A 23,997-nucleotide genomic window follows, 5' to 3' on the forward strand; every position below is an offset into this window, starting at 1 on the left:
TCTGTTTCTCATCATTCCCTATCACGCCTATAACCTTAATTTACACTCTTTAATAAAGATGACTATTTACTATAATAGTAAGAAATAATATAGTAGGTAATTAACTACATCTATTAAACTCCCTATAATGTACCTACCTAACTACAAATAAGATTAATTATCCTTATAATCTATTACCCTAAGCCATCCTAGCTATTTAAAGTATTATAGATATATATAGATGTTTTTAAGGAGGACCTTGTTCTTTACGTCTAGTAGCTGCCCCCCTCTTACCCTCTTTAATCACTAAAACCCTTTACTGTAATTACGTAGTATAAGAAGAACTCTTGTTAAGCTCTGTCTTAAGGTGGTTAATTAGCAGGAGCACTATAGTAAAGGCACTCGCTAGCAGCCCGAACGCGAAGATGTTGACTTGATCCTCTAGCTACTCGATTAGTTCTAGCATGCTTAACTACAGCTTCACCGCCTCCCCTTCCTAAGATCCTCCTCTAAACCTATCACGCCATACCTCCTCTCTTCTTCAAATCCCTCGCCTCCCTCTCCAACCTCTTCTCCTCCTCCATAGCACTCATCTTCTCATACTTCCCATCTAATACCCTATTAATATAACCCCCATCCCACACCGCCCTGTTCCTCTCCCCTACAACCACAAGCACTAGCAATGCCGCCTCCACCGGCACCTTCCACCACCACTCGCCGTGGGACAAGGCCTTCCGCACCCCGCTCCTCGTCCTCCGGAGAGCGGCGTACGCCAGCAGCGCCAGGACCGAGTACAACACGACGACGAGGAACACCAGCTGCCGCGACCTCCGGTGGTGGCGCCACTTCGCGTGCGTGGAGTAGCGGATGGCGGCGAGGAGGCAGAGCGGGCCGACGCAGGTCGTAAACGGGGAGAGCAGGGTGGCGAGGTGGTGGGAGAGCGGGGTGAGGATGGGGATGGGGCCGCGTTTGAAGAGGTCGAAGTGAACGGCTACCATGAGGACGAAGGAGATGTAGAGAAGGGTGGCGCGGGTGAGGAGGAGGTTGGTGGAAGCCATGGCCGAGGAGGGTTATTGTAGATCTGATTGATGGGGGATAGGTCGGGTTACGTTACAAATAACACGGCGTTACAAATGACAGAACGCTATAAATAACACGACAGTACTACAGTAGAAGGCGAATATAACCTCTACTACCCCGGAATCACAATGAGGGATTTTGCTGCTGCCTTAGGCCGCACCCACCCCTACACCTACCCTTCTAAATTAGGCTGTATCCCCTACGGTCGCAACGTTAGTGCCACCTCAAACTATAGCTTTAGCTATTCTACTTAGTAGCAGCGACTGTAGACAGCTCAACCTTTGTAAAAAGCTATAAATAGGCTCTTATATGCTTTATTACTATACCTTACCTACTGTTACGGCTCTCGGAGGAACTATGGACCGTGTAGGGTTCTGGTGTTATAACAGGATATCTACTACCGGACTCTCGACATGGTCAATTTCCACTTCCGTCTTTGGTCCTGAGCTGTTGCTGCTTTAACCTGAGCTTTGGGTGAGCTAGACTGATCTGTGACTGAGCTTGGCTGAGCAAGCATGAGCCGGGTCTGCATTAGCGCAGACCCGGCTCAGGCGATGCATTAGCGCAGATGACCGCCAGATTATGCTGCTCGACAATATTTGCTGCCCGCTAAAATTGGAAATTTCCATGTACGCCAGTTCTGGGCTTCTATCTCACGTGGTACTAAGTGCGTGCGACGCTAGCACTACCATTCGAGCAAGCTTTCCATTAGGCTCTGATCTTTGGCAATGCTTGGCATGCGGGGAAACTACAATGCTGACAAATATTTGACTCCAGACTCCAGATCGCCCTGTTTCCCTATAGAACTATTAGGCCTGATGCATGATTAGACGAGCTTCTAATCCAATAAAGGCATACACACTATAACTACCGTACATGTCGCACACGAATCAATCATCGGGTCTCAAAAATAGCAATACCTCCAGTCTTATCATCGACATATTTTCAGAGGGGGTACTTGACCGTAAAATTCGCGACTGCAACATAACTCCTCCATTGAAGAGATTATTGCTCACGATAAGTGAATGACGCCCCGCATTCTTGCATATATACATCATGTCCACAGGACAAAGAAATGTCTCGTACAGCCGCGCTGTCCAAGCGTAATTACACATGGTGAACGTCTCGATACTTTGTTTTGCGCTGACTTGCGGACAGATGCAAGCGATGCAAGAGACGTAAGACGAAATGTAGTGGTTCTCGTCCCTGCCGAAGCTGTGGGGAGGCCGAGCACGACTGTGTCTATCCAGATACTGGGCAACAGGCCCAACAGGTTCTTGTTCCTAGAGAGTAGGGCCGCATTCTATCTGTTTGATCCTTCTACTTGCACGGGCTTATGAGCTGCAGGTACCTGAATTATCTGGAGGGCCAGATACGCCTGTCTAAACCCCATGACGAATGTGCCACACCGCTGCAGCATGCACAGGGAATTTCATCTCAAAATGAAGCCACGGCAGCAGCATGCCTTCCTCTTCCATTAGACCAACAGCGTCGCAGTCCCTTGACCAGTGCACTTGATGGTACCAGCGATTCCGATGTCCTTGAAAATCCTCTGATTAGGGACATGGCACGACTTGTTTTAGGCCCATCTGGAACACATCGTAAGCCGTCTCCGTCACTGAGGCTGTACTCTGATGATTAATTCTGAGCAGACTACTTAGGAAACTCCTCATCAACATCCCTTGGCCTTCAATTTGGCGATGTTGTCAAGTCGCTCAAACCTGACGACTATAGTGCTGATATAGACGTTGATTATTCAACTTGTAATCATACAGCATGGCCTATCGCGCGTCCGCTTCGATCAACAATTCGGCCTTTACCTTCTTACAGCACTGCCATGCATTTGTATGCTGTACAGCATATGTATATTGGTACAGTATTTTCATTTGTTGACCCGCACCTGTTTCAGCAACGATTGGCACAAATGTACGAGAAAGCGCCCGACCTTTCGCAGCTAGATACACGTCTCTCGTACTGTCAAATAATGTTGGTCTTTGCGTACGGCCAACTGTATTCGATCAACCAGTCGACTGGACATGACGGGCCACCAGGGTTTTCGTACTTCACGGAAGCTTTGGATTTTCTTCCTGACATCCGTGAGGAAGGGTCACTTCTCTTTGTAGAAGTACTTTCTCTTGTTGGATACTTCATGATGATATTGAACCGCCGAGACACGGCATTCCTTTATGTATAAGTTCTCTACTCATTTGTATATGTCTCCGTGATGAGCATCTAACACTTCGTTTAGAACGGGCTTGCATTCCGGATGGCAATATCACTGGGGCTACATCAAGAAGTGCCGGAGCTTGTTTTGATGGATACATCTATGCGAATATATAGAAGGCGCTTATGGTGGGCTGTATATAGTATGGATAGGTATGCACTTATCTCTAATGTCGTTACGAGTTCACTTACAGTTTAGGATTTTATCTTGCAAATCTGGCAATCCAATCAGCATTGCTGATGAAGACATTAGCGTCTTGCCACCTTCACCTTTAGTAAGGGCGGTTATACCTTTTACAGATGTCGCTAATGTATTGAAGCCAGGAGAAGACCATATCACGGGCTCAGCAGCAATATTATGGCGATATACAACGCTGACGAAGATTCTCGGAGATATTTCAACAAGTATGTGTTCCACAATTTGTGAAGCTGAACACAAGACTGATTCTTGTTGAGAAATTTATCGTAGAACCCGGCAGACAGCATCCGAACTGATCGTTTCGGTCCTTGGTCTACTTAATAACCTTTCAAGCTGGCTTCACGACTTACCAGAAGAGCTACGTCTGAATCTCACCGATATGGACAAATGTCCAAATCTATCGCGAGAAATCATTTCAATATACCTTCACTACTTCCAATGTATTACAATGACCGCGCGCCCGCTACTCTTCCACGTGGTGGAAAACAGACTCAAGAGTCAGCTAGGTTCCGATACTGGGCCCGCCGCCTGGAGACAAACCCTCTCTCCTATAACTGTGGCAGTTATCGATACCTGTGTATCAACTGCTATTGATAGCACTGCCGTTATATATGCGGCAGCCAAACAAAATCTCATCGGTCAGTAATTACCGTCTGCTTCTGTCTTCTCTATATTTCACAGGGATAAGCTCACACTTTGGCAGCTACATATGGTTTTATGGACAGCGACCATGTATTTTCCACTACAATGGTGCTGGTCATGGGCAACCTCGCCACTCCCTACAATGCTCGTTGCCGTGCATCTACAACAACTGCCCTGTCAATGCTTCAATGGATGGCAGAGCGAGGTAACCATCAAAGCAAAGCGCGTCATGAGTTTCTCCTAGGCCTGCGAGCCAAGACTAAACATCTCTGGCTGTGGTGCCCACCAGAATCCCAGACAGCCGATAGCCAGCCTGAGACTGTGCCAGGGGTTACAACCATGCCTGAGCCTGCCATAGAAGCTTGTCCGTCAACATCGGAAGTATTTGGTGATAGAATGGGGAATGATGATACAAATAGAGCGTACGGAAACGTGGCGCCTCTCCAGCTGCACGGTTGGGACGATGAGCTTGGAGTTATGGACGCCACATTTTGGGAAGATAGCTATGGGAATCTAGAGGTTGGGATGGACTTCGATTGGACTACTGTAGCGGAGAAATAGGTTTTGATGGACTCTATGTACTAGAATAGTGTAAAGGAGCGGAATATAAGGTTGGAGGCGAACCTGCTGCAAATAACCCTGCGCACAAACGTAAACCAGAGCAATGTCTGACATTCGGGATGCACCTTGCCTCTATCTACTCGGACCAGCTATTGACACGATTACGAGTTGCTCCTAGCACTACCCGTTTAACGCGGTGATTGCTATCGCCATACTCAGCAATGTATTACTATAAATCAAGTATGAAACGTGGATAGAGGCCATTAGAACGTGCCGTCGAAATTTTCTGCTATGGGCTGTGTTGTATCACTGCTATTACCTCGAATCTAAGGAGCACGCCTGAAATTGAGACTAGGGCAAGTATGCAATTAAGAGCCTATCAGCGTCCAAATAATATAGCAATATGTGACGGTCCCAGGGACAAAAAGTGATGCTTCGAAAGCAAGAATGAATTGCCCTCTTGCTTGCGATACATTGTTTATGACTAAGGCGGTAAACAATAAGTTATCATAGATGCGTGTAAGACGCTGACACTGGCAAATCTACGCCAACTACGGTAAGCGCGGCCTTTCGGAAATGCCTAGCGTACGCGAATCTTCCATCCAATCGCTGACGTCGGCGGTGCCTAGCGCGCCTCTTACTTTCAGTTGGTTCCTAGAGAAAACAGAGTTGGTTTAGAACACTTACCGATGAGAACCATATTGCTGAACCCTCCCGATGTCGAGCAGGGAAATGGGCCTAATAGCTCCGAAGTCAACCCGAACAGCAAGTTTCTCCACGATGAAATTCGTGACATCTCCTCGCCCGCAGGGAATTTCACTCATCACGTGCTGACCTCTGGCCCAGCATCATTTCTCAAGTCTTATTTGCTCTATATCCTGCCCATATCGTGCCATCATTTTCTTGTCTGCCGCCCTCATACTCTTGAACAAGGTATATTTTACCTCTCCGATCCTAATGAATTTACAGACCCATCAATTTCGCTCCTCCGCACCCTCAGAAAAATCTCCGAGTCGGCGACATGGTCGCCAGCCTAGCTCTGGGACATCCCTCCAATCTGTCAGCAAGCGCTCGAGATCGTACTCTACGGTATGGTAGCCGCCTGCACAATGGTGGCCTTTTAATTTCAGCTTGACAGAAATCTGCTGATATTGGAAATTTGTTGTAGATCGTCGCAGACAACGTGCCCAGCGATGCATTAGGGGCGTTACAAGCAAAACTATCCCTGAGAAGGGGAAGCCTAGGTAAGCTTGTAGTTGCTGCCGTGTCTACTGTTTGCCGACGTATTGACATTTTATCCTATCAGATGTGTTGTCTATTAAACCACGAACATTTTTGATACCAGTACAGCCGACGCTGAGGGCTCTGTTGCAAAGGGAGGATACTGATAACAATCTCCAGATTACTATCGAAGACAAGGGGCCAAAGGTATTCTCTCTTTGAAGCCATATCACTATTTGTACTGACTTTATGCCGAAATAGGTCCTCTCTGTTGGAACCGCTTCTTCGGGCGGAAACAAAAAGTTCCATCTTCGCGGTACTTATGTGCTCTCCAACCTCCTGCAAGAGTTGAGTCTAGCAAGCGAATTGGACAAAAGCCATGTAATTATACCGGAAACGCGGCTCAATGAGAATCCGGTATCTCGACTATCTAGAATCATCAAATACTCGTACTGGGATCGCCTCACTCGCAGAATTGATGCGAACAACATTGAAATCGTCGGCAGAGACCCTAAGGATTGGACAGATGACCCACGACCTCGGATATACGTTCCATGGGGAGCTCCGGAGCAGTATGAGTATTATCAGGAGGTTGCTAGAAATCGGCCTGAGATCCGCTTAGATGTGAGGCGACTCCCCGAAGGCCCCATCAACCCGGAATATGCTCGGGATATGGATATAGCTGCACCGGGGCTTCTTGCGTTGGGATTAGAAGAGTATGTCGACGAATTCGGCAAAATTTCAAAGCGCGGACTGCCTTTCGTAGTACCAGGTGGTAGATTCAACGAGCTATACGGCTGGGATAGCTATTTTATTCTCCTCGGGTTATTATCGAATGGCCGCACTGACCTCGCAAAATCAATCGTGTCCAATTTCTGCTATTCCATCAAGCATTATGGCAAGATACATAACGCGAACAGGTCCTACTATATTACTCGCTCACAACCTCCTTTCTTAACCGATATGGCTATCCAAGTGTACGATCACATTCGAGATGAGTCTGGCGCACTGGATTTTCTTCGACAGGCCGTTTTGGCATCTATCAAAGAGTACTATGGCATCTGGGTCGCATTGCCACGTTTGGATCATGTCACACGTCTGTCCAGATACCGATCAGATGGTATCGGCATTCCTCCGGAGACCGAAGCATCACATTTCACCCAAATTCTCAAACCATACGCCTTGAAACACAACCTAAGCGTCCCGGAATTTATTAAAGCCTACAATCTGTGCCAGATTACCGAACCGGAACTGGACGAGTATCTTCTTCACGATCGGGCTTTAAGGGAATCTGGCCACGATACTACATACCGGTTCGAGGGCGTTTGTGCTAACCTGGCAACTGTGGATCTCAATTCACTTCTCTATAAATATGAGACCGATATTTCTCGCATAATCCGCGACAATTTTCAAGATAACCTAGAAATTCCTAGGGAGTTCCGCATCTGCGAGATGCAAGTTGGCAATGAAAGTTCTGCTGTGTGGGATCGGAGGGCCAAATTGAGAAAACGCATGATGGACAAGTATCTGTGGAACGCAAAAGAGAATATGTACTTTGACTACGATACAATCAACAAGAAGCAAATGTTGTATGAGTCTGTAACAACCTTCTGGCCCATGTGGGCCGGCGTCGCTAGCCCTCAACAATCCTCTCTCTTGATGCGCCATGCGCTTCCTAAATTCGAAGTCCAAGGTGGGCTTGTTTCCGGAACGGAAAAGTCACGTGGCAAAATTACCCAGATTCGCCCCAACCGTCAATGGGATTATCCTTACGGCTGGGCTCCACATCAGATGCTTGCCTGGAAGGGTCTGTTAAGGTATGGATACCAAGAAGAGGCGGAGAGACTTGCGTACAAATGGCTTTGGATGATGACGAAGGCTTTCGTTGAGTATAACGGTGTTGTGGTGGAGAAATACGATGTCACTCGTCCTATCGGCCCGCACAAGGTTGATGCTGAGTATGGAAACCAAGGCGCTAATTTTCAAGGTGTTTCAAGAGAAGGGTAAGTCTTCGGTTGGCCATATCCTACATGTCCATTTGCTGAAAACTGTCCGAGTAACTAATGGGGCTTTCTAGATTTGGCTGGGCAAACGCAAGCTATGTCTATGGATTGCAAAACCTCAATACGCACATGAAGCGCGGTTTGGGGGCGTGTGTTCCATATGAAACATTTAAGAGAGCTACTTAACGATATGAAGTCTCAAGGAAAAGATAATTGTTGAGAGTGCGGCACGTTCGGGGCTATATAGTTAGAAGGATGAATTGCAAAAGTTATTTGAATTTAATGACAGTAGGGTTGGATTTACTGTTGCTTAGGGTTAAGTGTTGTATTAGGGTATATGTTACTGATAAACTATGCTATACAAAATATTAACCCCTCCTAGCCTTATAGGTATTTCTATAACTTTCCTAAGGATCTTCTGCAATAATCGGTTCGTCGCTGAAGAGGTCAATGTGAGTTGTAGCAAACTTCCTCGCTTTGATTTTTTGGTCGAACAGCGCATCTAATTCCGCAAATGTACGGCCTTTTGACTCGGGCAGCCGGAAGAAGCTCCATACAAGGCATAGGGTGCAGGATCCCGCCCAGAAGAATCCCGTCTTCGCTTTCCAGTTCCAAGCCGTTGGGTTAAGCATGTATGGAGTGATAACGCCGTTCACGATGCTGAAGACATTGTACACGATCCTTGCTAGCACGATCGTCTTGGCGCGGAGCCGTAGCGACGAGATCTCTGAGACAATTGAATAGCATACAGGGCCCACAGTCAGGTTGTAGATCAGAGCAAAGACAAGTAACATGGAACCAGACGCCCACTGTGCGCCTTTGTTGGAGTTTGGAGCAATGCCAGTGAAGCCAATAATGTACAGCAGGGCGGCAAGTATAGTGAGACCGACAACGTATAGCCTACGTCGACCGAAGTGGCTCAGTAGAAACCAAGATAAGACGGTTCCAATAAAGCCGATAGCGTACTGGCCCATGGAAAAATTGAAGGAGTTGGTAGGGTTGATTCCAGCCTGGATGAAAAAGTAGGTCGAATTGTTCATGAATGCCGACCCACAGAGATTTTGGATCGCCCATGTCACGCACGAAATTTCCGTTCGGCGAAGGTCAGTACCTTTGAAGCAATCGAAGTACGAGGTTCCGCTTGACATTTCCTTCTCGATTTCGTTGGTGTGGATCATCATTGCCACCGTGTTATCAGCACTTTCGATGTCGTCGGGGTCTTGGAGTGCCAGGCGCTGGATAACCGCTTTAGCTTCGGCCTCTCGTCCTTTCCTAACTAACCACCAAGGCGATTCAGGTGCAAAAAGAACGCCAACTATAATGGGCATTGGCCACATCCATTGGAGTGCGTATGGAATGCGGTAAGCCCATTCGCCCTGACGCGTGAGACAGGCACGTAAAATACCAGAAGCCAGCAATTGACCCATGACCCAGCAAAGGTTGACGTATGTTGTTAAGTAAGCTCTGAGAGCGACAGGGCAAATCTCAGCCGCGTATGTGGTCGGGACTGTTTGAAAAACACCCCATGGAATGCCCATAAGAATACAGCCGATTTGGAGTGTTATAATGTTGGGTGCGAAGAATGGGATAAAGATGAAGGCAGTAATAATAGACAATGCTATAAGCATTATCTTCCTGTAGCCGATCCGTTCCGCAAGATAACCAGCGACGAAGAGGCCGAGTATCTCCCCAACAGCGGCTCCGTTATAGAGACCAGCCTGCCACGCTGCTGAAAGTTGATAGCTGCCATCAGGTTGGCGCTGGCCGTACTTCGTTGTCCAGGGAAGAAAGGCGAGGAATGAGGTGATGAGGAGTAGATCATACCCCTCCATGACAACAGCCGTGGAGAGGAGTATAGACCAGCCAATGGCTTTGGGGTAGCGCCTGAGTGCTTCGCTCAGGGACATTCTCAGCTCCTTTTCCGTCGCAATCTTAGCCTGTGCTTTGAGGTCTGTCTTTAAGCATGTATTGTCCGTTCCTAAGGACTGGTCCTCAACCATCTCGACATCGTCCTTGGTGAAATTCATGGTTGTGACAAAAAGGGAAGGAGATGTTCTAAGACGATTGGTCGGTGGAACGACAAGTCGAAGTCACGATGATAAAGAGGATAGAGTATCAAGGTAAAGATAGAATGAACAGAGAAAGACGGGGAATCGACGGACGGAGATTCATGCTCTATTTGTTCTCGGCTTACCCCAGACATTTACCCCGGAGTGGGGCCTCGGAGAGGGCGCTACTGCTCTCTTTAACAGGCTGCGCTCTGAGAGGTCGGGAGTGCGGGGAGACAATTGAAGGCAAGTCTATACCGACGCTCACAATCTAACCATCTTGGTGACATCTCACGGTTGTGGCAGGAGGGACGAAGTACAGGCTATCCAATATGTCTTAGGTTTCCGTTTAAGCTCGCTGGACCACTTCCTATCCATGCTTCAAGTTGCAAACTATAAAATCAGTAGCTACAGCGCGTGTACACTAAATGGCAAAGGTTGTACAGACAGATTCAGCGAGAGTTACTAAACCACGACGTTAGTGTACTAATGAGGCCTTGCCCTCAACACGGATGACTAATAGTTTATACAAAATACTCATAGCCTGCCCCTACAGCGCAAGGTGCCAATTGAACCACAGAGCCACAGATCTATTGCACAGCACCCTGAGACTCCGCTCTCCGAGCTCGGTACATACATACTTACTGAGGCAATTAAAACGTATGATCCGATCGATTTAATGGTGAAGCTACGAAGTGCGCCCGAGTGATGCGGCGTTGGCCATTAGACGTAAGACGCGCGCTAGGCCTTTCCGACATGCCGGCTCTTGAGGCCAATATGTGATTGGAGGGGCGAGGAGTGTGCGCTAGGTATTTCCGAAGGGCCGTGCTGCAAGAATTTTGGCTTGCGGGGCGAGGAGCGTGCGCTAGGTATTTCCGATGGGCTGTGCTGCAAGAATGTAGGATTGCGGGCAGAGGCGCTAGGCATTGCCGGTAATGTTGCGGGGACAGACATTGGTCACACACACGTATCTGGAAACAATTGAATGAGGAGAGGAAACTCGATCTTGAGACCCAGTAGCTTATGACTAACCCGCTCAAAATCGGGTGAAACACACTATTTGGCAATTGCAATTGTAACAGCGGCGAAAGATTCAATGATGCCAAAGGATAGTGGAGACAGAAGGGAGCTTCGCCTTTTTTTAAGAAGTCCGGAAGTTTTGCTGGTGAGGGTATATATATTGCCGTTTACCTTCTCCTATGACCTTTCTCATAATACAGATTTTCCCAGCAAGAGACGTCCTGTATACACGAAAACTATCACTCTTTACGAAAGTTTCTTTGTAGGAACGTAAGGGAAGATTTGTGGGATCTAATAAAGTAGGCAATAGGAAAATGGCGTGGGAAGAACCGCGGAAAACGGGAATGCTCTATCGCAAGGTGGGCAATTCGGGCCTCCATGTTTCAGTGCTAGGGTTGGGGGGTTGGTTAACGTATGTATTTCCTGTTCTGCTCCCTTCCTAGTGCCTAATTCTGTGAGTTACTACAAATACTGATATGAGGTGCTGGATAGTTTTGGCGGACATGTTGAGAATGGTGAGTGTTAGTCCTTTTTTTCCGGGGATTGGGGGGGGGGGGAGAGGTTGCGCGTGAGAGATACGAGTCAAATGACAGATTGACGCTCCTTCGGTAGGGAACTGGTAAATTGGGCTATAGGACTGACTTGGTGATCTGATGTGCAGAGAAGACAGCCGCGGTTATGAAGCAAGCGTATGACTGCGGTATCAACTTCTTCGATACTGCCGAGAGGTATGTGCCAACCCTATTCCTACCCATATCTGAAATTTGACTTGGGAGCTTGAGAGTCAACTCCGAGACTTTTGCGAGATTATGCTGAGATTATTTTGAGGATAATGCTAATGAGGTACTAGCTATTCTGCTGGTCAATCTGAAATCGCGATGGGCAAGGCGATTAAAAAATATGGATGGAAGCGAAATGATCTTGTTATCTCGGCCAAGGTAAAGTTTTTAGACCTCAGACTTGCTCCTTTCAGACACAACAGCGCGTCAAGCATAACTTTCCCCATTTGTTTCCTCTACATATCAAAACTCGCGCCACTCTCTCTATTAGCTGCTCCTAACACCGCATAGCTCAACTGGGGCGGCGCCTATGGCGAAATCTTAGTCAATAACCACGGCCTCTCGCGCAAACACATCATCGAAGGCCTCTCTGCCTCCCTCGAGCGCCTTCAGCTCAGCTATGTCGACATCATTTACGCGCACCAACCCGATCGCCTCACCCCCATGGAAGAAACCGTTCGAGCCTTCAACCATGTCATTAACCAGGGACAAGCCCTCTATTGGGGAACTAGCAAATGGTCTGCAGACGAGATAACGGAAGCATGCGGGATTGCGAAGCAGCTTGGGATGATCGGGCCCATTGTAGAACAGCCCTGCTATAATGTCCTGGAGCGGACGAAGGTGGAGGGCGAGTTCCAGCGGTTATATACGAGGTGTGGGATTGGATTGACGACCTTTAGCCCGCTGAAGATGGGCATGTTGAGTGGGAAATATGAGGGCGCAAAGACGTTGCCATCGGGTAGCAGGTTTGCAGAAAGCGAAGATAAGTTTGCGGTTTTCATGAAGGGACAGGTTGGGGGTGAGGATTGGAATACTACAGTGGAAAAGGTGACCAAGCTGAAGGTTCGTTATCTACCCTGCTGTCCTAGTTTTGACCCTACTTTCCCTGGATGGCCGCGTGTGAGGATAAGAAACTAACATGGCTGTAGCCCATCGCACAACGTCTTGGTGTTACGCAGAGTCAGCTGGCGCTGGCATGGTGTCTGAAGAATGAAAACGTAGCGTCAGTGATTACGGGTGCGTCAAGGCCAGAGCAGATTGTCGAGAATGTCAAGTGTCTGCAAATTCTGGACAAGTTGACACTGGAGGTACTAAATGAGATTGATGGGATATTGGGGAATAAACCGCCCCTTGATCCTGCGAGACAGGACTAGGTGAATGTGTAAGGGAGGGGGTATGGGGAAAGAACGGCATGGGACGGGAGCATGCAGAATGAGAGACGGAATCAAAAAGAAAGATCATATTAAGTAGTAACTTAGATGAGATTTGATTTTCTGAATGCTTTAGTTGAAACACAGACTAAAGACGTTAGGGTTAGTGAAAACTGTTAAGAGTAGATACCGGTGCTCGTTGGCGCGCTTCTCGCCTCCGAGAGCTGCTACCGTCCTGCATGCAGCATCCCCGTCCGTCCCCGCGTCCTCGCAGCATCTCCCTCCGCGTCCTTGCCGGCGTCTTCTCCCGCGCCTGCTGTTCCACCTGCAGCGGCGACTGCACTCCCGTCCGCACAGCCAATGGCACCTGCCGTCGACCCCAAGGTTTGCTGCCGGCCAGCTAATGCAAATACTCTCGATTCCCAAGAGGATCAGATTGGCCGATCGCTCGAACAACGACGTCCGCAAGGCCATCTCCCCTGAGGTCCGCGAGACCACCATCCCCGAGCACCGCGGCGTTCGCAACATTATATCCGGCCACAATAGGGCGGTCTCCATGCCGATCCTTCCCATGACGGTATACGAGTCTATCCACCAGGGGTTCCACCCCCCAACTCGCACCCCTACGACGTTGCACGAGGAAATCTCCACCCTCATCAACGACCAATACGGTCCTGGCCCTGCAGAGCAGGATGAGGATACGCCTATGATCCCGGACAATTTAACCAACAACTCCGCTGAATCTTACCGCCGCTATGCGGCTCAGCCCTATGTCGCCACGTCGCCGAGCTTCGGGAGTTCCATAAGCATTACTCGGGCTACCGTCAACTCCACGGGACCCTCTAACAACACTGCCGCGGTCGACTTCGCCGCAGGCAACACTAGCCCTACGAACGAAACCAGCGAGGCCGAATTCCGGGCTGCCAGCCAAAGGGCAGCTGCCGCGACCCGCGCTGCCTGTCTGCTCATACGAAATGCTCCTAACTTCAACGTTGCGGAAACTTGGATGGAGGATTTAAACAATGACCTTGAGGATGTTATCGAGGACGAGCACGAGTTTAGTATGGAAATCTACAGGCCAAATGAGAACTGAAGCTTCCTCCTATAGTTTACAACCACAATTTGTTTCCTTTCACTAGCGCATCGTCCCTACGGCGCCACAATGGCCTCCTCCCGCGACTGCTCTTTGTTTCTGCTCCGGTGCTAGTAGAGATCGACTTACCTTAGCTTAGTGAAGGCGAATCTGCCAATAGTATAATAGAGGCTATTACAACAGCTTATGGTAGAAATATACTCATAGCGTATATAAGGATCAGTCGCTTTCCCTATGGCTGCAGTTAAGAGAGCTTCTAGGACTAAGCTTATGCTATAGGTTAATACTACAAAACTAGCGGCTATAGTTACTCTAATGACAGCGATAGATGCTACAGATGTCTAAGGATTCATAAGGTGCATCTTCGCGTACATTCTAGATTCTTAATAGCTATTACATAGGGTAAGGGTTAGGTAGTAGAAGTATAAGTCTTATTACTTAATTAGGTAGGTAGTAGCAGTAGTAGTAGCGCGTATAGGGTTACTAAACCTAATTAGGATTGTTTCTACATTTAAGTAAGGCATAATACCTAATTAGGATTGTTATAACATACTAATACTAATTTAGATTATTACAACAGGTAAGTATATGCTTAAAGAGGAAGTAGTACTTATTAATCTAAGCATAGAGGAAGTTAAGGAGGTCCCTAGTTAGAACAATATAATATAGCAATAGAGAAGAGCCATTACCTTTGTTATTAGCATTATAGAGGTCCTATTACACCTACTACTAATAGATCTCTTCTATTATAGACATAGAGATCTAATGCTCTTCTTAGATGCTATACAACTTCTATTAATTATTAAGTAGGTTAGTATAGGCCTGCTTCTTACTATAGAGGTAGGAAAATTCATATACCCCCTTTAAGAAGGTAATTCCTCTACCTTCCTACTATAGAGATCTTATATATCTAGGATCTAAGGTAAGATTCTCTATAGAATTGTTATTAAATACATAAACCTTTACTAAATTAAAAGGCGTCTTAATAAGTCTATAAAACTAAGAGTATATTAGCCTATCTTTAGTCTTAGCTCCCTATAGTGCTATAAAAAGCGTCTAGCCTATTATATCCTATATTATAGCCTAGGTATATATTATACACTTTAGGTTGCCTTTAGCCTTACTTCTGTTAGGATTAAGGACTGCCTATGTTTTTATATATACGTTAAGGTAGCACTTCTTCTATAGGAACACCTTAGCCTTATAATCCTTAAGGAGCTAATTATAAGGTAGTGTACTATCTTTAGACATTACCTACTTTATACAATAAAGCCACTTCTCGGGGTCGGAGCTGCTGGATTTGGCAGGGCGCGGTTGCTGCTTTACGCACCCTTTACCTCCACGCTAACCCAAATGCACGTGATCACAGATCGCGTCACAGCCCCCCACATCGGTTACCCTTCAAACGGTTCCTGGTTCCTGGTCCCTATGGTCTGCTTTCTAGTTTCCGTTTCTCTCTTTTCTGCTCGCCCTAAGGTACCACCCACCGGCCATCATGATCATGAGGGCCACTACACGGTGTACCACCCGGTCGCTCGGACTGGCCACTTGTTTAAATACCTTGCTATCCCGTGGCCTACATCGTGTACCACCTATCTCTTCCTAAAAGCTGCCCTCACGCCCTCGAACAAGTCAGCCTAATAGGTATTCGTCTCCTAAAGGCAGCCCCCCGCGACTTAGCATTTAGAGCTCTGCGTTCATCTCATCATCCTAGGTCTATCGCTAAGTCGCCTGTCATGCCCACTAACGGAATAGGCAACCGGCAACTGCCTACTCTAAAGCAGAACATGATAAGCTTCGTCACTAAACGGACGAGACAAGCTCAACAGCTAAAGAAGCCTAAGCGTACCGCTAAGGACTACCGGGTTATAGGACGAGAGCTTAGCACTAAATCTTAGAAACCTAACGATGCTAAAGCTACGAAAGAGAATGTCTAAGGCATATAGCGCAAGTAGTCTAAGTAAGTCAACAATGTCCCCTTTAAGGCTCCTATCACTTACTCGAGATAAGGTTCTGCGCTTTTTAGGGTGTGAAAGACGTGCGAGGAGCTATTTAACAATGCGATAAAGCGACGACTATGTTGTTCCTATGCTTCATCTACGAGAATTGTAAAGTTAAGGCGTTTAACTCTGTCTACTAGTACTTGCTGTAGTTTAAACAACTCTATAATCGGGTTAATAGGTGCTACATAGATACAAACGATGCAAAAGAAGTGTTTAAGGTATGCTCTTGTATTCTATGTTATTTATAGAAGACATGGCACTAACACCACCGTTCTTATAGTATCTAGATATGACCTTAGCAGACGAATTCAAACTTAGACGGACGATGAAGGCTAAACTAGTGTTAGGAGCAGACGATATCCTTCTCCTCCTCACTTACCTCTAGGCTTAGGATACCTCCGTATTTCCGACTAAGGACTAACGGTTAACGACTACAACAATAATGCTCCTTTCTATCTATACTAGTTGTCGACCTATAGAGCTAGTTGACGCTTTAAAGCGTGTAGGCGGAAAGACAACCTCTTGCAAACGCCCACATATAGAAGTCTAGGATTCCGTTGATGACTTAGATGAAGATGAGAGTGTAGATAAGGGAGAGGGATTAGATAAGCCGAATTATTAAGGGCGAGCACCATAGGATAATAAAAGCGATTCTGAATATAATAATGATAACTTCGACCCTAACACTATAGAACGGAAATATAAGAGTTTATGCTATAAGGACATCTGCCTCTAGATTGTTCGGAACCCTACATAGGGAGAACGAGACCTCCTAGGCATAGAGATCACTTTCTCCCATTATAAAGGTGCTGATAGGAAACCGAAACCGTATGTCCCTCTATAATGCCTCTCCCTTATCCTAACTAACTTCACGACTTTAGCACGACTTTCCTCTTTCATAAAGAGGCCCTTCCTATACTTTGCCCTATTAGCCATGTCTTGGCTCACGTAATAAAGGATGATGCAATTGAGGTTAGAGGCTCGTTGCACGCAGAGCCTTTCTTTACAAGTCATCTGCAGCACCCTACGAAAGCCGTATTGATTCACTAGAAGCTAGAGATGCTTAAAAGGCCTATATTTCGTCAGGTGGTGCACTCGTGCGATTTGTTCCGTACGTTGGAGTAGAAGGCTCTACGCTACTCGACCTACGCTTACTACCTTGATCGTCTCGGCTAGGCGACTGGTTTTAAGCAGAAGTTGACGAGCTACTATTTTCGCAAAGGCATAGGAAACGCTGTTGACGGTAAACTTCTCACTGACCATAGCTTGCTTTAACTGACGATTGCGTAGGGGCTGCGACGACAGCAGTTCGCGACTAGATACTAAGGCACAATCCCTAGACTAGAGTATTCTCTAGATCATACATCAATGAGAAAGTCAGATTCATCGTTCAAGATGCAGTGCTAGACCAGCCTACCGACTCTGGCTTTCTCTAGGCCTTCACACACATGAGTCTCACCTGTGATCCCCGCGCGCCTCAGACAGTACCTAACCATGTTCGCGATGACCTCCCGCCTAATCTAGAGCTAGTGCAGCTAAAGCTTAAGCAGCAAGAGCTTCGCTTAGAGCTGAAGCGTTTGTATGGACACGCATTTGTTCAGGGTTCAATTGGCACAGAAGCTAGTGAAGAATATCGTCAATTAAATCGACAGATTGCTACAGTAACTAAGACGTTTAAGCGAGAGCTCAAGAGGGAGTACCGCCGAGACTACTTCTACCAAATCCACAACGAAGAACTTAAGAAGATCATTAAGAAGGTCAAAGTCGTGACACCGACTTATGTTGAGCCAGTCGTTAAGCACCAGCTGTCGGAACGGACCTAGCTTCAAGAAATCATGTGCAACCTTTCTAAGGATCTAAGTGCACGTGATATCGTCATACGACGGATTCATGCCATCGACACAATGGTCGCTCTATCTCGTCGCTAAGAGGTCTAGTGTCATAAGTCACGGCTAAGCAAATCGTCCTCGGGGTCTCCTCTTGTAGGGTCCCCCGAGGTGAAGGAAGAATCGCCTGTTCCTGAAACATTTCCCGTGAAGTGCAAGGAAACTCAGTGTATATTTTGTATTGGTGACGATCGTCAAAGTTATGACAGGCGCATGCGCACATTTTCGAAACCCGACAAGATGAAGGACCACGTTGAGAGGCATTTAGAAAAGAGGACACTAGGAAAGTATGAATGCTGCCATCCAGTTTGCAAGGCCGAGGGGCTACTTCTCGACAACATCATCCTTTTCAAGAATCACGTGGAGATGGTGCATGGCATTAGACTTCGAGACCTAAAATACATCTCTTGAAGAGCAATTGGTCCTTGTAGCATTGTCCATTCTGAACCCCACCTTAAACATTGCCTTCTGCCTTCATTCTGCAAGTATGTGGCGTATATACTAGGACATCGTTCAACTAATCGTATATCCCCGTAACCATCAAGCCGTCACGACGTTTCTACCGCGAAGTGAAATAGATGTTCCCGTGCAGGTTCTCAACGCCGACTCCGGAGCCAGCGCTGCACGTTTCGCAAGGGTGGATCTTCGTCCGTCCAGCGGCCCATAGTCTAGTCTGAGTTACGCAATAAATTGTAGATGTTCTCATCGGTGACTGTTGCGAGTTCCTGTATTACCTGTCAGCACTGTATCCTCGCTCCTATCGTGGTGGTTTTGTTTCAAAATTCGCCAAATCCAGAGGGGAAGAGAACAACTGGGTCATGTAGTAAAAATGAAAAACGCACAGCTCGCAGAGCTTGGTCGCCAGATACCAAAGCAGGCACATGTGATGGATCGGGCCTCAGTAACACGCTATCCCGCCATGCGACCCAGCGCATGGCTGCACTCTGCCTCATACATATCTTCTGCGCCTCGTGTCGCCTCGAAAAACTATCCAGCAGCACCTGCGTCAACTCCGCCTTCTCCTGCTCCGCCGGGCCGCTCCGGCCGGTTGGCACGCGCGTGTCGGCCGCCACGTTCAGGACATGCTGCCCGTCCACTGAGCATTGGCGGAGCGCCGCGTAGCCTTCGGTATAGAAGCCATCCGGGCGAGGAGAGTCGCAAGTTACTGAGACAATGCTGTACTGGAGGGCGCGGAAGTCGGAGAGGAGGTCGGCGACGCGGGTCGCCCGCGCATCGTTTACTGGAAAGTGGATCAGTCTCGATTGCACCGTGCGGTGGCAAGGTGGCAATTTATGAGCATCTTGTCAAAGTTGGAGTCGATCAGGGTGGCGGAGACGGGCGGGAGCTTAAGAAATGTGGAATACTCACATCCGTCTGCCATTGGGGCGATAAAATATATCCGAACCAACTGCGTGGTATTTGGGCCGAATGCCGCTCTTGGCAGTCCCGTGCTTCCATATAAAATCGGCCACACAAGGCAAATACCGCTCCAAATACCGCTTAACAGGTGAGATATTATTCCCCCTTTCGAGAGCCAGTAGAAATCCCAAACCCCAGTAATCGTATTGTAGAGTAGTATTTGAGTGTAGAACCAATTTATATCTTGGTCCGAATTATATTGCGTTGAATAACCTAACTCCTTATTTGGGGTTACCCCAAGCCGTGCACCCAATTATAAATATCAATATGGAAAATCAAACGCAACTCTGGCAATTGATAGCCTCGCGGTCCATAATGGTCTGGCCTATTACTACTAACCCACCGATCTAAAGTTTATGCAAGGCAGAGCGGACGGGATTGCGTAGTTCTCGAGGCTCTCGATGACGCGCTTGATGAAGGGGTGGTGGGGGACGGAGCCCAGGGCGTCATTACCAATTCCCGTCGGGAGACTGCGACGCAGCCAGGCGGGGTATTCGAGCATAATCTCGAGGCGTCTTGCGCATCCGTCGTCGAGATCAAGGTAGATGCCGCCATAGTGGTCGAGGACGAAGTAACGTATCGCGTCGGCGCGTTGGACGGGGAAGGGGTATGAGTCGAAGGTCTCGAGAAACCCGCCGTATTCCTTCCGAATGAATTCGCGGGAGAGAGAGTTAGTCAAGAGCTTTTATTCGCAGTCTGGATGCAAGGCGATGCATGATTTCTGGCTATGCACCCATTGTGCGGGGGGTGCCGTGAGCCAAATTGGGTACAAGCCTGTATAAACCAGGAGAACAACCTCTGTTCTCTTTCCGCTCGATGGCACGAAGCGATGCATTTCGTTCGCAAGCTGGGCAATATTAATACGCGAACGAAGACTGCTCAGGAAGTGGAACAATAATTGATTTCGGAGAAGAAGGTGATGGCAATTTCGACCAGTGTCACACCCTTGACCAACCCGCCAGGTCGGTATTTGGGAATGACGTAGGTCCCATTCATCCAGGTATGAAACAAGGCTCTCCACCGTGACCAAGGCTCTACTTTGCTAACAGGCAGTCTAGTGTTTGTGACACAGGGTACTGAAGGCGAGGAGACATGCTTCGAGGAATTTGAAATCGAATCCGGATATTGCCAGGGTTTTGGGTTTGATTTGCGGTCTTGGAAGGGGCGTAATTGAATAGTACTGCACAAGCCCGTCTCCGCAAAATATTCGGGGCTACTCTGCAAGTCTGCGTGTTTGCAGAGCTAAGGAGTTGACGGGGTGGAATCAACAGTTTCTTTTCTACTGTAGCCTACTGTACGTAGAACCTACAGTCCTCATTTGGACTGGGTGGGAATTGAACAACTTTACTCGGGATAAATATATGCCGCCACAGACACCGGAGATGGGCTCATTGCTCATACGTCGTCATCTGCGGGCGCTGTTCATTATACTGTTTTGCTCATCGTAATTCCCGAGAGGTAGAAGTGCTACCCTAGTTTACGGACCTCAGCCGGAGTGCGAGTCATTGTTATTATCAGGCTCAGCGTCCTTTAATTCCTGCTCTGGGACCACCGAGAAGCTAGGAGAGAGAAGACCTTGGATAACGATCTTCGTGGATAGTCTTCCAATATATGGATGTTGAAGGACCTCACTGATGGAGCCTGCCTTAGTGTCTCCCGTTTTGTAGATAAGATAAAGAGATAAGTAAGCCCTGGAGCATAAATAGTTAGGCCTTGCCCTTCAAATTGACGTGAACCTATCGAAATCGCCAATTTTTTTTCCATTCTAATTCGAGCTCCATTCCTTATATTCGTCAATAGCTACCACGAACATAATATCCATTACGATGGCTCAGGTCCAAGGCCACTGCGACGCCCGGTTTTCCAAGCTACGCGACTTAATGCAAGAGTTTATCGTGTCCGGACAAGACGTCGGTGCCAGTTTGTGCATTAATATTAACGGCGAGGATAACGTGGTGGACATATGGGGGGGGTACGCTGACCCATTGACCAAGAAACCATGGGAAAAGGATACGGTAGTGAGCGTCTTCTCGACCACGAAGCTAGTCACCAACCTGGCGGCTCTAATGCTAATATCGCGTGGTGTGCTTCGCCCCGAGGACAAGGTGGCCCAGCACTGGCCTGAGTTTGCAGCAAACGGGAAGTCCGAGGTTACTGTCGGCCAAGTGCTAGCCCACACAGCGGGTCTCAGCACGTGGCAAGACAATATGACACTGGAGGAAGCGTGCGATGTCGAGGCAGCAACCGACAAGCTGGCGCGCCAGGCACCGCTGTGGGCTCCCGGAACCGCCATGGGATACCACGCTGTGACGCAGGGATTCCTCGTCGGGGAGCTGGTGCGAAGGAAAACGGGAATGTCAATCGAGAAGTTCGTAACGGAGGATATTTGCCGACCGCTGGGCGACGGGGCGGACTTCCAGCTCGGGTGTCGCAAGGAGGACTGGAACCGGGTGGCCCCCGTCGTACCTCCACCGGGACCTTCGATCCAGAAGGTGCTTAGCCAACTACCGGAATACGATCCAGACTCGCTCCTCGTGCGCACCATTTGTAACCCCATGTTCAGCGCCGAGGATGCAAACTCTGTGCTCTGGCGGTCCAGCGCGTTGGGCTCAGTCAACGGCCACACAAACGCTAGGGCGTTGGTTAAGATCCTCTCCTGCTTCTCGCTCGGCGGTACATGTGCCGAAGGAGGCCATCGCCTGCTGTCGGCCGAGACGGTAAAACTAGCGCTTACGGAGCATGCGATTGGGAAGGATGTGGTAATGGGGCGGAGCGGGAGGCGTGGACTTGGGATTTACCTCACCGGGTCGGGGTCGGGGGTCGTCGAAGGCAAGTTACCGGAGGGCAGTGTTGGGTGGGGTAGCGGATGGGGCGGTTCGATCGTGGTTATGGATAGCGATAGGAAGCTCACGATCGCGTATACCATGAACAAGATGCTAAACGATAATCATCCTTCTCCAGCAGCATACATTAAGGCAGTCTATAAGATACTTGGAGTTACCCTGGCTGTCTAGGATCACGGCGAATGGTCTACATGTGCCATTATCTGAGATAAAAGGCGCAGAGCCATTTCTTCTGTATCAAGTCTTAAGCACGGCCTCAAAGTGCTTTACAATCTCAAGAGTACTTTACAATCTCAAGAAACTAGAATTGATATAACAGAGAAAATTCACGGAACTGTCTCGCAGTTCTGCAACTAGATGGAATCAAAGTGTGCAGTATGGTTTGCCCTGATTAGGTAAATAGAGGAATGATCAAGTAGGAAAGAGGCAAAAAGTGGCATCGTTAATTATTTTTAATCCAATTCCCCATTATAGTCCATATCCGTCCACGTCCTCAGGAAAGTGACGCGCAAATGATTCTTCATTCTTTCGTCCCTAAGAATAACCCCTACTCCATGTCTGCCAAGTTACTCTGGTTTCAGTAGAGGATTGTGCTACGAACCCTAGGAATGCTTATTGAAGGACAAACTACTATCAGATGTAGTCACATGAGGCAATATGACGTGTGCTCACAATCTCAACTCTGGTAACCTCTAATATCTTGCGGCAGGCTCCCTATCTCCGTGCACCTAAGAGTGATCCACGGTATCATTTCAAGATGGAGAAGGCACTTCCCAACTTCAGTTGGAGCCTATCTCCAGGATGATTTCGTCGGGAAGGCGGCAAAAAGGTATGTCACCCATCACGTATATTGACTGGTATGAGGGGTTATCATCGCATCGCGATGTATGTATTACCGACTGTCGGTGAGTCCGAGATGAGCTAAGATAATAGGGTTATCATCAAATACGAAGTAGATTCTGAAGGCGAAAACTCATGAGGGATGAAACTGGAGTCGGAGGTCTAGGTCTGTGGAGCGTTATGAGTTATGATGCCGGACTGTGTGATCGTGGAGGTTGAGGAGATGCAAGGCGAGCTGTGGAAGATGTGTCGGGGGATGTTGGAGAGAGGAGAGATGAGAGAACAGAGAGGGATAGTGATGAACTTATATTTGAGGCGGGGTAAGGGTTCGCGATTCCTTGCATTTCAGCTGGTTGAGGCGCAGCCTTGCAGCTTGTTGGTAGTCACGGGCACACGCACCACTCCAGCCAGGTGCCTCAGTATATACTATTTTCGACAGGCTTTTGTCAGCATATTTTTGCCCCAGAATAGTAAAGAGGTACCCAAAAAAAGTTAGGTACCTGCAATTAAAGGTACCTGACTTTTTTCAGGTACCCAAAATAAATCAGGTGCCTGCTTCTACAGGTACCTTACATTTCTCCGGTACCTATAAAAAATCAGGTACCTGCTTTTAAAGGCACCTGACATTTCTCCGGTTCTTCAACTCGTTACAATAGCGCACTTGAAGCGATCCGATGCTCCTCTCTGAAAAAGCACGAATAAACGCCAGATGGATCTCTTTCCACGGCACGCCAATGATGACTAATTGCGTTAGTCATCATAACCCAGCTGATCAGGCGCGTTTCGGCCTTTGAGATGTGCTGAGCTTTTTCTCGCTGACTCCTACTAGCAACAATTTGAGTGCGTTGTAGATGACCCTATATCGGATGCAGTAAGCCTGCATGCTTTAATTGCTTCCAGTATGTACTCACGTATCGTGGAAATTTTGCTCTCCCACGCCGCGCACGGTCAGTGCCACTCCCTTTTGAAGCTCGGACGTAACTGTAATTCCAATATAGAAGCAGGTA

General features: G+C 47.9%; 8 protein-coding genes across 8 annotated transcripts; 5 read left to right on the forward strand and 3 right to left on the reverse strand.

Annotated features, from left to right (window-relative positions):
- Positions 1 to 334: 334 nt before the first annotated feature.
- On the reverse strand, positions 335 to 1,183 carry VE01_05568 (uncharacterized protein). The gene has a single exon (XM_018275031.2). The coding sequence runs from the start codon at positions 1,035 to 1,037 to the stop codon at positions 498 to 500; it is 540 nt and encodes a 179-aa protein (XP_018130683.1). The 5' UTR covers positions 1,038 to 1,183; the 3' UTR covers positions 335 to 497.
- A 312-nt stretch (positions 1,184 to 1,495) lies between these two features.
- Positions 1,496 to 4,744, forward strand: PUT3_1 (Transcriptional activator). The gene is made up of 9 exons (XM_059463711.1): positions 1,496 to 2,162; positions 2,218 to 2,349; positions 2,407 to 2,660; positions 2,712 to 3,247; positions 3,308 to 3,435; positions 3,482 to 3,557; positions 3,603 to 3,687; positions 3,739 to 4,119; positions 4,185 to 4,744. The coding sequence occupies exons 1-9, from the start codon at positions 2,116 to 2,118 to the stop codon at positions 4,682 to 4,684; spliced, it is 2,139 nt and encodes a 712-aa protein (XP_059319725.1). The 5' UTR covers positions 1,496 to 2,115; the 3' UTR covers positions 4,685 to 4,744.
- A 627-nt stretch (positions 4,745 to 5,371) lies between these two features.
- Positions 5,372 to 8,242, forward strand: NTH1_1 (alpha,alpha-trehalase nth1). Its single transcript, XM_059463712.1, has 5 exons — positions 5,372 to 5,773; positions 5,853 to 5,928; positions 5,991 to 6,112; positions 6,167 to 7,908; positions 7,983 to 8,242. The coding sequence occupies exons 1-5, from the start codon at positions 5,642 to 5,644 to the stop codon at positions 8,092 to 8,094; spliced, it is 2,184 nt and encodes a 727-aa protein (XP_059319722.1). The 5' UTR covers positions 5,372 to 5,641; the 3' UTR covers positions 8,095 to 8,242.
- Positions 8,243 to 8,315: 73 nt separating this feature from the next.
- Positions 8,316 to 10,126, reverse strand: VE01_05571 (uncharacterized protein; the record flags this gene model as incomplete). The annotated part of the gene is made up of 1 exon (XM_018275034.2): positions 8,316 to 10,126. Exon 1 carries the CDS (start codon positions 9,933 to 9,935, stop codon positions 8,316 to 8,318), a length of 1,620 nt encoding a protein of 539 aa, XP_018130674.1. The 5' UTR covers positions 9,936 to 10,126.
- An 803-nt stretch (positions 10,127 to 10,929) lies between these two features.
- On the forward strand, positions 10,930 to 14,042 carry VE01_05572 (uncharacterized protein). The gene is made up of 8 exons (XM_018275035.2): positions 10,930 to 11,388; positions 11,469 to 11,491; positions 11,638 to 11,704; positions 11,827 to 11,914; positions 12,047 to 12,598; positions 12,685 to 12,843; positions 13,093 to 13,290; positions 13,334 to 14,042. The coding sequence occupies exons 1-8, from the start codon at positions 11,291 to 11,293 to the stop codon at positions 13,997 to 13,999; spliced, it is 1,851 nt and encodes a 616-aa protein (XP_018130671.2). The 5' UTR covers positions 10,930 to 11,290; the 3' UTR covers positions 14,000 to 14,042.
- A 3,408-nt stretch (positions 14,043 to 17,450) lies between these two features.
- Positions 17,451 to 17,825, forward strand: VE01_05573 (uncharacterized protein; the record flags this gene model as incomplete). The annotated part of the gene is made up of 1 exon (XM_018275036.1): positions 17,451 to 17,825. The coding sequence occupies one exon, from the start codon at positions 17,451 to 17,453 to the stop codon at positions 17,823 to 17,825; it is 375 nt and encodes a 124-aa protein (XP_018130672.1).
- Positions 17,826 to 18,556: 731 nt separating this feature from the next.
- Positions 18,557 to 20,142, reverse strand: VE01_05574 (uncharacterized protein; the record flags this gene model as incomplete). The annotated part of the gene is made up of 4 exons (XM_018275037.1): positions 18,557 to 18,613; positions 18,731 to 19,128; positions 19,647 to 19,989; positions 20,041 to 20,142. 4 exons carry the CDS (start codon positions 20,140 to 20,142, stop codon positions 18,557 to 18,559), a joined length of 900 nt encoding a protein of 299 aa, XP_018130677.1.
- A 911-nt stretch (positions 20,143 to 21,053) lies between these two features.
- Positions 21,054 to 22,612, forward strand: VE01_05575 (uncharacterized protein). Its single transcript, XM_018275038.2, has one exon. The coding sequence runs from the start codon at positions 21,134 to 21,136 to the stop codon at positions 22,319 to 22,321; it is 1,188 nt and encodes a 395-aa protein (XP_018130678.1). The 5' UTR covers positions 21,054 to 21,133; the 3' UTR covers positions 22,322 to 22,612.
- Positions 22,613 to 23,997: the final 1,385 nt, after the last annotated feature.

The sequence above is a fragment of the Pseudogymnoascus verrucosus genome (genome assembly GCF_001662655.1).
Source record: "Pseudogymnoascus verrucosus strain UAMH 10579 unplaced genomic scaffold scaffold_20, whole genome shotgun sequence".
Lineage (NCBI taxonomy): Eukaryota > Fungi > Ascomycota > Leotiomycetes > Thelebolales > Thelebolaceae > Pseudogymnoascus > Pseudogymnoascus verrucosus.

Coding starts and splice junctions, on each gene's coding strand:
- VE01_05568 (XM_018275031.2), bottom strand. CDS start 1,037: ATGGCTTCCACCAACCTCCTCCTCACCCGCGCCACCCTTCTCTACATC.
- VE01_05572 (XM_018275035.2), top strand. CDS start 11,291: ATGGCGTGGGAAGAACCGCGGAAAACGGGAATGCTCTATCGCAAGGTG. Junction 11,492..11,637: donor TGGCGGACATGTTGAGAATG/GTGAGTGTTAGT, acceptor TCTGATGTGCAG/AGAAGACAGCCGCGGTTATG. Junction 11,915..12,046: donor ATCTTGTTATCTCGGCCAAG/GTAAAGTTTTTA, acceptor AACACCGCATAG/CTCAACTGGGGCGGCGCCTA.
- PUT3_1 (XM_059463711.1), top strand. CDS start 2,116: ATGTCCACAGGACAAAGAAATGTCTCGTACAGCCGCGCTGTCCAAGC. Junction 3,558..3,602: donor TCTTGCCACCTTCACCTTTA/GTAAGGGCGGTT, acceptor AATGTATTGAAG/CCAGGAGAAGACCATATCAC. Junction 3,688..3,738: donor TCTCGGAGATATTTCAACAA/GTATGTGTTCCA, acceptor ATTCTTGTTGAG/AAATTTATCGTAGAACCCGG.
- NTH1_1 (XM_059463712.1), top strand. CDS start 5,642: ATGAATTTACAGACCCATCAATTTCGCTCCTCCGCACCCTCAGAAAAA. Junction 6,113..6,166: donor TCGAAGACAAGGGGCCAAAG/GTATTCTCTCTT, acceptor ATGCCGAAATAG/GTCCTCTCTGTTGGAACCGC. Junction 7,909..7,982: donor CAAGGTGTTTCAAGAGAAGG/GTAAGTCTTCGG, acceptor GGGGCTTTCTAG/ATTTGGCTGGGCAAACGCAA.
- VE01_05575 (XM_018275038.2), top strand. CDS start 21,134: ATGGCTCAGGTCCAAGGCCACTGCGACGCCCGGTTTTCCAAGCTACGC.